The sequence below is a fragment of the Platichthys flesus genome, chromosome 3 (genome assembly GCF_949316205.1).
Source record: "Platichthys flesus chromosome 3, fPlaFle2.1, whole genome shotgun sequence".
Taxonomy (NCBI): domain Eukaryota; kingdom Metazoa; phylum Chordata; class Actinopteri; order Pleuronectiformes; family Pleuronectidae; genus Platichthys; species Platichthys flesus.
This window is the reverse complement of record NC_084947.1, coordinates 2624968-2637204: the sequence shown is the minus strand read 5'-3', so window position 1 is coordinate 2637204 and position 12237 is coordinate 2624968. Positions and strand designations below refer to the sequence as shown.

General features: G+C 44.9%; 1 protein-coding gene across 1 annotated transcript in view; it reads left to right on the top strand.

Annotated features, from left to right (window-relative positions):
• The window catches only part of fras1 (Fraser extracellular matrix complex subunit 1), a 119350-nt gene that overhangs the window by 62928 nt on the left and 44185 nt on the right, over positions 1-12237 (top strand). The window contains 3 exon segments of the mRNA XM_062380547.1: positions 86-386; positions 3252-3336; positions 7259-7582. Coding sequence (XP_062236531.1) covers positions 86-386; positions 3252-3336; positions 7259-7582 — 710 coding nt within the window.

The window sequence follows — 12237 nt, the reverse complement described above, 5'->3', positions numbered from 1 at the left end:
CTGGATCTAACTTCAAGTTCCCCTCAACTCCTACAAAAAGCATCTTCATGATCTTCATCTTTCCTTTTGTCCCTGCCCCTCACAGCCAACACCCACCCCCCCGCCCTCCAGGTCAACGGCTCCCTGCTGGTTCCGGTGGGCGGTACCTCCCCGCTGTCCCCGGCGCTGCTCGCGGTCCAGGACCCGGACAGCCCCTCGGAGCGGCTCGTCTTCCAGCTGGTCCAGGGTCCGAACAACGGGCGGCTGCTTCGGTTCGGGGAGGGCGAGGCAGAAGGGAGGGGGGGGCGAGGCAGAGGAGGCCAGGAGCTGACCGGAGAACACACCTTCACGTGGGAGGAGCTGAGGGGTGGACGCGTCCGCTTCAGACACCAGAAAGACAAATCCAGGTCGGTGGTTTGAATCCCGACTGGAGCTTTAACACAGCAGTGATGTATATTTTTCACACCATCCAGTTTACACCCGACTCTTAAAGTGCAGCTGGTATTAAAATGAATTCCTCATTTTATCGCCATTGTTGTGACACAATATTTACCTACTCCAGTATATTAAAGTTGACATCAATTTACTCCTCCCTCCTCTTCACCCGCGAGTGTCGTGACATTTCATTTTACTGCCGCTCCAGTTATTGTCGGAGTCGCCCGCCGCCTCTCTGATTTATGCCGCTTCCTGGTTGGAGGGTTCATTCCCATTAACCCACACGTAGATTGGAGACACATTACATTCGCACGTTTCACTTGATGTGCTCGTCTTTGCATATTTCTGCATTTGCGGGCGTGTGACCTCGGAGGATGAGGGAGGATGCTAATGCTGCATGTACAGGAGGAAGTGCAGCCTCCTCTTTTAAAAGCTCAGTTCTCCCCAGTACAGCTGTTCTGCTGTGGCGTTTCAGGTTCAAGGGCCAGCGTCCGTTCAGCCAATCAGGAAGTTCTAAAAAGCCCATTACTCAACCCTGATTTTAGCTGGTTTGGCCCTGAATGGCCTCGTGCCAGTGAATTAGTAGAATGTGGTCGTCTGCCCAGTTCTGAGCCATTAGACTGATGGAGAGAGTAAAACATAAAACCCCCAAATAGGATTAAATCTGCATATTACAGCCATATTTTTTACATTATGTGGAGTGTGTGTGTTTGTGTGTGTGTGGGGGGGAGGGGGGGGGGGTAATGCCCGACAAACACAGAGCCAAGAACAGAAGCTCTCGGGTTTGATTGCCTCCAGGTTTCCAACGTGAGAATAAAACAATAAAACAAATCGTTCCTCGTGGATGAAGGAGATCGGGAGACGTTGAACATCTTTCCTCAGAAGAACGTGTTTGTCGTCTCTGCAGAACATGACAAGTTCCCAAGGAGCGAACACAAACTGTACTTTGTGTCTGGAAGGACGTGCACCTCAGCGTGGAACTGTATTTATACACACACAGATCAAACACTTGAGTCTCAAGGCTGCATTAAAACTTCTTTCATCTATAATGAATACAACAAATGTACCAGTCACATTTATAGCATGTGCATAAAAAGAGATTTAGCAGCACTGTGGCCTTTTTTTTTCTCCCGCAGAACTACTTATGTTATTTTAATAAGCCGTCCAATACATTTTTAATGGGCCGTAATTATTCCACCCATAACAACTGCTGGGATGCTGTGACAACTTTCACTTTAGACGCCGGCAATTTTAATTTCGGAAAGCATTTAATTATTGGTGAAAAGCTCTGTGACAATGTGGAAATGTGGAAATACCCTCTCACCGTCCAGTTCCCTCAAAGGACAGATATTCTGCTCATATTCCAGTTTTTAGATTTGAATATGCGTCAATACTTTAAAAGGTTTCCACGCTTTCCACGCTTTCCTCATTATATTTACATCTATTCTCCCATTTTAAGCATCGTGCATTAAAGTACTTCAGGTTGAGGTTTTAAAACTTCTGGCATTAAGATTGGATGTGAGTCACAATCTAACTGTGGATATGAATCGATAACTCTCATATTGTCTTGTATCTTATTCAAAATAAGGTCAAAAGTCAAATGAAACACTCGTTAAAATATTAAGATATTCCATCTTTCAAATATAATGAACACAACAAATACACAAGTCACTTTTATAACAGTGTCAGCCTCTGTCTGAAACCTTTAGTGTATAAGACAAGTTGTTAGCTGTGAACATGAAGTATCGTCCAGGCTTTACTGACGTGATGTTTCAGGAGCTTCAGAATCGTCCCTGGAGGAAGTGAGTCACTCTACTCACCAGACTAGAGGTGGTGGAGTCTCCTCTCATAAATCCTTGCTCTGTCTCCTCTGTCCTCGATATGACTGCAGCTTCCATCTCTATTAAACTCAACTGACACTAGTTGTGGTTCTGTCTCATTAAAGCAACAAGAGGGAAAATGGTTTTAGTTTTTCACCACGTCCTGGGCCGGAGGAGGGACGACCCTGATGGACACGTCTCCGGGAGAAAACAGAGACAGATTGCAATCCAATCTGAGAACTCGTCAACGGAGACGATGTCACAGCGAGTGATTGAAAAACGAGAGAAGATGAAGTGAAGTGTGAACGAACGCTGGCTCCGGTCCCGGGATTTAAAACTACTTTAACAGATGGATAACAAACTGATGTAAAAAAAACACAAGACTCTAAATAAAGATGGAGGACGTGACAGCTCCTACAAGTGAAGCCAACGTGTCTTCCTGGCCCCCTGGTGGCTGCTTGAAGAATAGATCATGAACCCGTACCTCCTCTATGTTGGTGAACGGGACATGGTCGTCATAGTTTATAAAGTAAAAATGTGATTAATGTACAAAAACGGGTACTAACCCTATAAACTAAAATCATGTTTTACTTTTTTTAAAGTTGAATTAGTCATCACTTAACCTTGCTCAGTCATTGGGTCGTCACTCGACCACGCCCCCACCTCCAACCCTGCAGGGAATTGTGGGTAAAAATCCTCGTCTTTCATAATGCTGAGGTTTGTGATGATGAGTGTGTGAGTGTGTGTGTACGTGTGTGTGTGTGTGTGTTGCTGTCATGCACGCTCTGATGGGATTAGATCTAATGACCACACACACTGTCGATCTCACAGGACTCATTTTCCCAGAAACCCACAGGGCAGCCTCCAGCCTGTTTCTCCAGCTCTATTCATTCAGAGTGGAACCAGGGAAGAGAGAGAGAGTGAACTTTGACCTCGTGGATTCAGGGTTTTGTTTTTTAATGTTCAACTTTCAAATGACTCTTTTCCATCTCCTCTCTTTCCTTCTCTCTCCTGCAGGACCGGTGAGTTCAGCCTGCGAGTCGCTGACCCTCAGTTGTTTTCTCAACCAGAAACAATCCAAGTTAAAGTCGTGTCAATGCAGGTATGATATAAACACACACACACAAACACACACACACACTCACACACACTCACAGACAGACACACACGCACACACACACATACACACAAACACACAGGGGCGCACACACAAACACTAAACACACTTTCTGTATCAGCTACAGAAACACTTCATTGCATTTCTCCTTCAGAAATAAAAAATATATACAGACTTGAGGAATTATTAAATATTTATAATATGTTCTTCATAGTGCGATACATTTTATAAGAAACCAAATAAAATCAAACAACAACCCAATGTTACGATTCACTCAGCTACGACGGTGGTAGAACAAAGATCTACTGCTTATACATTGTTAACACACACGATTCATAATTCAAAACAGTTTCAATTCAATTACAAATTGTATTAATAAATAATTACACATCCCCAGCATTGATATTAATAGCTACACCACACAAGATAAATATATAAATGTTCTGCAGGTTTTAATGTGACATTATTTATCATTTATTAATATATATTTAGCTGCTGCATGTCCCTCTTAGAACAGTCAAGTTATATTTATCTTTTCTAAAAGTCAAAAACAAATTCACTCTGTGCTTCCAAGTTAAAACTTTTGACACTTCATTATTTTAACAGCGTAGCACATATTTAATATTTCCGTCTGGTGACAGACTGGGATGAATCTGTTTCTCCTGATAAAAGACAAATGAGACATTTTCCACTCAGGTGATTCCGTCATTATTTGAATATGTTCCGCACATTTTCTAGTTATCGAAGTCATTATCAAGCATCTGTCAGTTTGTTTCGTCTCCTCTGTTTATCTCTGTCGCACAGACACATACAGACACACACAGACACACACAGACACACACAGTAAAGCTGCTGTCACACTCACACATCCACACATCTCAGTGATGGAGCATTTCATCCCCCTTTCCCCTCATTATCATACATATACGTGCAGGATTCACGACTTGCTGTCGGGCGTCACTCAGTTTGTGTGTGTGTGTGTGTGTGTGTGCGGGGGGGGGGGGGGTCTTGATCAGGATGATGCAGCAGAAAGTGGAACAGATACAAACAACAAGCCGTCACATGTAGAATTTCACGAACGTTCATGTTCATCCCCTCAACACATCCAGTGGCTGGAGGAGTTATGTTTCAGCTTTGTGTTCCCTTGTGAACACAAAATATCCAGAACGCCTCGAGTGAACTACTTCAAATCCAGTAAAAACATTCAATCGGACTGAAGGATGAACTGATTCGATTCTGGTGTTCAAAGATTAAAGTTCAGAATCACTGTGACCTCACAAAACTCAAATTTCTCACAAAAATGTTCATTAAAACTTAAGATGACCTAATTAGATTTGAAGTTAGTTGCTGGTTGGTGCAGCTTGTTCTTCACTGCATTTCTTTCTGACCCTGGTTTCAGGTGAGCAGGAGCACAGCACTCAGATTTGACACAGAAACATGAACAGGCACTTGCAGGTAAAAGGCATTTTTACAATCCTCGAGGCTTTGAGGCAAACGAGGTTCAGATCTACTTGGGAAACACTGCCCCCCCCGCCTGCCTCTGAATCCCATCCAGCCCGAACGCAGCAGGAGAACAACACAAAGAGCCAGGAGGAGAAAGAGCCTTTGGTAACTCTGTGAACTCCTGCAGAGCCTCAAGTGTGCGTGACGACACCTCCTCTCCCCTCCAGTCAACTCCCTTCACCTCCCCTCACCTCTCCCTCACCTGTGAGCCGAGGATCCAAGGGCAGACCCCCCACCTGAGTGTCTTTGTTTGTTTTTCTCTGCCTCGGGGGGGGGATTTTGCTCGTTCCCGTTAGTGGGCCAGCGTGTCGCGGCACGAATTTTTATTTTTACATCCAAAGGCTTTTATTTCCCTCCTCAGAACTGCAGCAGTGACAGCACAGGGTTTAGGAGGGCACCCGGGGGCCGGGGGGGGGGGGGGGGGGGTGTCTCTGGGAGAAGGGCACCCGGGGGCCGGAGCCTGTCTCTGGGAGATGGGCACCCTGGGGCCGGAGCCTGTCTCTGTGAGATGGGCACCCTGGGGCCGGAGCCTGTCTCTGGGAGATAATTCCTCCAAAGCAGAAGTGCTGTCACCCACCGGCCCCCAACAGAACACCAGGATCAAGAGGCTGCAGATAACAACATGCTCCTTCTGTTGTTTGGAGGCTTTGGTTCGACTCCCTCGGCAGCGACTTCCCCCAGAGGTCATTTCCCTGTGAGGACACACTGCAGGTTTCTGTGTGTGGGACTCTCTCACCGTTGTTCTCTGGGCTACCGGCTTGTTTCGTGTGTCCCACTTTGAAGCTGCTGCCGAAACGGCAAAGAGCCGGAGCTCAGCCCGCGGCCCTGAGGACGAAGCAGCCGAGCTCTTCATCGAGGGGAGGAGGAGCCCACGGAGACGAGTGTGACTCTACCTGAGCTTCCATCACCGCCAAGCTGAGGCGCTGACAAAGGATTTTGACTCATATTGAAATTATCTGCATCAGTGGCTTTTTTAAGGAGCCTCCAACTCCCGCTGTGTGTTCCTCCTTGTTTTCTTTGTCAGATATTCAAACACACACACAAACAAACTCACACACACACACAAAAGATGCAAATTAACTTTTCTCTTCAACAGAAATCAAAACTTTCTTTATGCATAGGTTTGGCAAAGTATTATTTCATTTCAAAAAACTGGAAGAGAAAAGTAAAACTAAAACACCACCACACAACTTGTTAACCTTAAAGGGACAGTTCATCCAAAAATGTTAAATTCATTCATTGGCTCCACTCTTATAATTACATCCATAATTACACTCATTAGTATATTATACTCACCACTCTGCAGATGGAGGGGGGGGGGGGTGTTTGAGTTCAATAATCACTTTTGGACTTTCAGTAGTGAACAGTTGTTGCAGCCAAATTCCAAACAAATTACATTTAGTAAAGTTTTTAGCTTTAAAGTCTCTGAGATCGTCAGCCTATCACGAAACTCAGGAGTTCTTGACAGAACTCACTTCCCCCCCCTCAGACCTGACAGCTTCAACTCTCTCAATCAGCTGCAGCAAGTTGAAGAGAGAAGCTGAACGGTGGATCCCATAAAAAAGACTCAGAAGTTATTAAAAAAAAACGAGTTCATCTCCAAAAATATGACGAATTCTGAGTTCTGTGGATTTGTTACAGCAGCAGCTCCTCTGGTTCAGGAAGCAGAGGATCATGGGTAATATCCAGCGTTCGGTTAAATCTCGGTTCAGTGTTTGGAAAGAGGCGGAGCTCTGACAGATTGTCCTCTGGAAGTGGAGATGTCCACAGTGTCATGTGGAATTTCAGTGATTCAGTCAGAGAGACCCACTGTGAGTCTCTGTGGGTCATTACAACAACTCACACTTAATCTGATTCTAAGCATCTCAGAGACGAGCGGAGCCGCCGAGTTGTTGTTGTACAAATATCCACATCTGGCACTTTTTAAAACCTCAGTAACTTTATTACTTTATAACTTTATAACTTTATTACGAGCTTAGAAGACGCGTGAGGCTCGACCTCTGTTTCCCTCTAACTCTCTGGGTGAGGGAGATGAAACTTCCCCTCAGCCGCCACAAGGCTTCAGGTCGCTTTAATGAGGCTCTGTGGTTACCCCCCCCCCCCCCCCCAACTTCATCTTCTTCATCTCCTCGGTGGCAGGACACCACGGCCTCTCCCCCCCCCCACCCTCTGAGAGAAAATCCATCATCTGACAGTTTGGGCGTCTTGGGGAGAAATTGCCATCTCACTGTTTTCCGAGCCTTGAAAAGTTTTTATCTCAGTTTTCAACACTTGAAGTTTTAGATCAAGGATCCGTCTCCCGGTGGAAACTATTGTATTTTCACTCCTGAGTTGTGAAGATTTGTTTTGGATTGTGTGTTGAATGAAACGACCCTCTGCTCTTTCTCCTCTGACTCGTCTCCAGCCTCCGAGGGTCACGACTCTCGCTCCGTTACCCGTGAAGGGCCCCGGCGCCGCGGCCACCATCACCAAGTCGGTGCTGCAGCTGGACGACCCCGACAACCCGGCCGACGTTCTGATCATGGTGCTCGAACCGCCGCGCCACGGCCAGCTGGCCCGTCTGCACGGCGACCGGGCGCTCAGCCGCTTCAAGCTGGAGGAGCTGGCGCGGGAACAGATCCAGTACGTCCACGACGGGTCTGAGTGGGAGGAGGACTGGGCGGTGCTGCAGGTCAGCGACGGCCACAGCTACAGGAACCTTCTCCTGCAGGCGCACATCAACCAGAAGGTAGGAGGAGCACAGGGGGAGGACGGGAGAGCCATGCTTCAGGCTGAGGATTCATATGGATTTACTGATTCTGCATCTTATCTAGATTAATACTCACAAACTTGTGTTTGTTTTCATGCAGACTCTAAAACATAGACTCTCAATAAAGATGGACGACATGTAGGCTTCCCAAAGTGAAGCCAAAACATCTAGATCGCCCCCTGGTGGCTGCAGATTAGGTCATAAACTTGCTAAAGTAAAGTCGAGTACTTTACTATGAAGTACGTGTTAAATAAAAGTTTGTCAAAGATGGTTTCTGTCGTGTTCAGGAGTTCTTATCATACTGATCATCCATCTTCATTACAGTCTATAATTAAGACCTGTTTTAGTCTAGTGTCTGTTTCTTTTGTACTTTCTTAAAAACAAAAACCAGGGTTTATAAGACCTGTCACGCATTAGAGAGAGAGAGAGAGAGAGAGAGAGAGAGAGAGAGAGAGAGAGAGAGAGAGAGAGATAAGCAGTTATCGCTCCTCTGTCATCGTTCCTAGGGAGAAAGTTTTATGACAAGGACACAATTATCTGGCAGCAAGTGCATTCCAGCCTGACCGGAGGGGGGGGGGGGGGCAGTGTATTTTACTGTGCCACGAACTAGTGCACACACACACACACACACACACACACACACACACACACACAAGCGCACTCAGGAGGTAAATGGGAGACAGGACAAGACCCTCGTTCCAGTTCTGAATATGTCTAGATGCAGAGAAGCATGTTTGAGTGTGTGTGTGTGTGTGTGTTTGTGTGTGTGTGTGTGTGATTGTGTGTGTGTGTCTGCATGTCTGAGTGAGAATGTGGGTCAGAGAAGTGAAGGATCAGGAATGAACGATTGGAATGTACTGTGTCAGCGAGGGTTTCGAAATAGTATAGAAATATACATATAGAATTACAACCATGTGGTGTGTGTGTTTGTGTTTGTGTGTGTGTGTGTTAGTGTGTATGTGTGTGTGTGTTTGTCCTGCAGGCATCAGTCTTCACCGCTCTGTCTCAAGTCTCAAGTTTAATGAGCCACTTACAATCAACTAGAAATATCAAGTCAAGTCAATTTATTGGACACACACACACACACACACTCACACACACTGGTATCTGTACTGTAAAGTGTCACTATGCAGCGCTCTGCCATTACTTACACAGAGCAGGATGGACAGGATGATGGAGAGCAGAGAGAGGGTTTAGATTTATCTCCGGAGCATCTGGACACGTCGCAGCAGCTCGTTCATCCCCCTCTCCTCCGCGTGGCCTGGGTGCAGGTAGATCCACGTGGGGCAGGAAGTCAAGTTGAAGAAAGAGAGAATTAATCTTCTGTTTAAGACCGACACATCTCGTCTAGCCTCTTGTTCAGCAGCTCGGGAAACATTCGCAGACATTGTAAATGGTGATAAAAGAGAGAGAGGTTACTATGCTGTGCTCTAAAATAAAGAAAAGAAGACAGAGAAGGTTTTGAATCACGACTGGAAACTCTCCTACATGCTCGGTCTGTGACCTGTAATCCAAAACACTGGGGAGATGTTAGGAGCAGCGATGTGAAGCCACAACTTTCCAGATTTCAAATCGTGACATGACAAACTGAAGCTTCTCGTGATGGAGGGATGTGAGAGGGAAAGAAAGGAGGAGAATATCAGATGTGCAGTCGGTAAGAAGTGTTGCAAAAATGAAAATGGGCAGATCAAGCACATAATAAATTCATTTAGTGCTCATATAGTTAGGATAATATATTTCCGTTGATTTGACAGTGACTCGTTAACGACACACAGATGCTCCTCAAACATTTAAATACATATTGCAGTGAATAATAATGTTAATTAGACTTGATGATGTTCCAGATGAAGCTGGATTGTCTGAGTTTTAAGTTTCTTTTACCCGGCAGCTGCAGACTCACAGTTAAAAAGAAAAAACTTTATCAGTTAAACATTGAATCCAGCACGGTGCCCTTCACCTCCCTCAGATATCTCTGATCTCAGAGCAGCCGCGGTGGCCAACACGAACCCGCTGTGGGCAGTTTACCGGTGTTAACCCGCAGCTCTCCTGGATGTTTAACTTCAGATTGAAGTGTGGAGCTCCCGCTGCCGCGTGGCGCTGCCGGTGAGCCGGGGTCTAATGTGGTGTGGCCTCGACGCTGCAGGTCTCCAGCCGAGCGCTCTGCAGACTGTGAGCCGAGCAGGGCGAGGACAGAGTGAGAGAGAGGGAAAGTACAGAGCCAACTCTCGAGTTTAACACAAACCAAAGTCAAAGGGATTCTTAGTTTGGAGAGTTTTGCCGAGTTTCTTCCTCCGAACGCTCCGTCCAGGGACCAGAGTCAGAAGCCGGAGCTTTGGCTTTCGATTAGCGACTCCAGGAGGAAACTCTTTTTTAACTCTGATCCTTCTGCAGCAGAAACAGGAGTGAATAATATATCTTCCTCTGCTGATTTCTCATCTTCCTCGTCACCGGGTTATGATTATTCATCTTAGCTTTTTCCTAACAATCCACCATGTCCATGTCGACACGTCAGCCTGCTCTGATTGGTTGTTTCAAAGCCGTCACGTTCGTTAGACGCAGGATTTACTGAGATTAAATTTGCAGGTAAATATTTTTAGTCAACTTTGACGAGTCCATCAGCTCGTCCTGCTCCCTCCTGCTCGGTGGGGGGGGATGTGAGAGACTAAATTCTCATTGCCACACATTGCTGTCACTTTCCCTGTCGCCAGCGAGCCGATGTTTTATGGATGACACAGACTCCATCTCGGACAAAGTCATTTCTCTCTGTTTTCGTGGACGGCAGCCAAACTCTGTCTCCATCCAGCTCCAGCTCTGTTCACAGTCTGAGTCCTGCTGACTCTGTGAACCTCTACACAGCTTCCATGTGTTTGCTCTGAGAATCACTGCGGCTGAGAATAGTGACGATTTCTGGACCATCGGCGAATGAAACTTCACTTGTCCCGCCTGTAGAATGTGATTAAAGATGGACGCCTCCTCCATGTTAACAGACAGGACATGGACTACACTATAAAGTCACAATACACATCAAATCATTACTTCTCATTGATGTTTTCTTTCATTTAGTTTTTCCATTGACCCAAAGTTCATATTCAGAGATATTTAAGCTTCTTTTCTAGATAGTGGAGTTAGTGGAGACGTGTCGTCCATCTTTATTTACAGTCTGTTATATTTATCTATATAAACTACAGGTTTACAGATTTGGTTTCACAAATGGACCGTGGGGCTTCGTGGAGAATTGCTTTTTGTCGAGTTGCATTTAAAATATAAAAGTAAGAACTTCTAATTATCCTGATTTTAACTACTCAACCTGATATATGAAATATAAAATCCAAAGAGTAATAAGCAGTAGTTTGATTCTGATTCCTGACTCTGGAGTTGAGTTTGCGACCTTCGTCCTCTGAGTTGGTTTTATTCGCCCTCTCAGGTTTTTCTCCACAAACTTTCCTCTACTTCTCTCACTGTTAAAAAAACAAACTCTCTCCCGTTTTATCTGAAATTACATCAAGAAAATTCCATCTCTTCTTTTCCCACAGGTCACAAGCAGAGATATCCTCTGCAGTTTCATTTTCTGTGCACCTGTGTGAAGGAGATTAGCCTGTTTGTCTAATGTGGGAACACAAATCTCTTTAGATCTGACTTTATATCCAAGTTAAACAAATAACTAGAATTATTAAATGTGTATTTGCAGCTGCAGGTTAATGAGTGAGGGGAAGTAAGAAGTCTGCAGAAATCAGGAAACTCCTGAATCTGAAAATATCCGTCTGCCCCGCTTTTATTTTGAAGGGTGTCCTTCAGGGACCTTGTTCGTCTGGATCAACAGTTTGAAAACATATTCACACTCATCCTCTAAACTTTAGAACATTTAGACTCAAGGATGGAAAAGGATAATAGCTTCAGCCAGAACATTCTCCAGCGCTGACACAGCAGTGGCTACACAGGACTCAAGTGTGTGTGTGTGTGTGTGTCTGTGTGTGTATGTGTCTGTATGTGTGTTCCTCTAAATGCGTTCAAGTTTAAGTCCCGTCGTCTAATTGGAGAAAACAAGGCTGAAACAAACGGCTTTACTGATATGTTATGAATCATTTATACTATAAACACAAGGTTGAAGCTTTTAACAAGTTTTATTTGGCAATTTTTTCGGGAAAAACTGGTGGAATTATAAATATTGGTAGTTCAATTATAAACACTTTTTTTGTTCGTTACCTTTGAAGTTGTGTTTTCTTCTGCGGTAGTTTGTTTGATATTTAGCAGCAATAAAACTACTGGGCAGATTACAGTAAAACTGTCTGGAATAATGGATATTAGGATTTTTATTACACTATATTATGAAGCATTCAAAATGGAATTATTATATAATCATCTGAAAACTTTCATTATTTTTGGCTTCATGCAGATCAACAGTGCTCATGAAGCAGGGATGGTGTCCAGCGTATAACAGATAACGGAAGAATGATAAAATACAATCATTCATATTATAATCTATATTCTCAGTAAACAGATTTCCTATTATATCCAGAATAAATAGCAGCTCTGTTGTGTGGATGCTGAAGTTGTGCGTCTCACGTGTTGTTGAGACAGCGCGGTGACCCAGTGAGTAACAGGGCTCCCAGTTCCACAGCCGGCGTCTGCCCTGC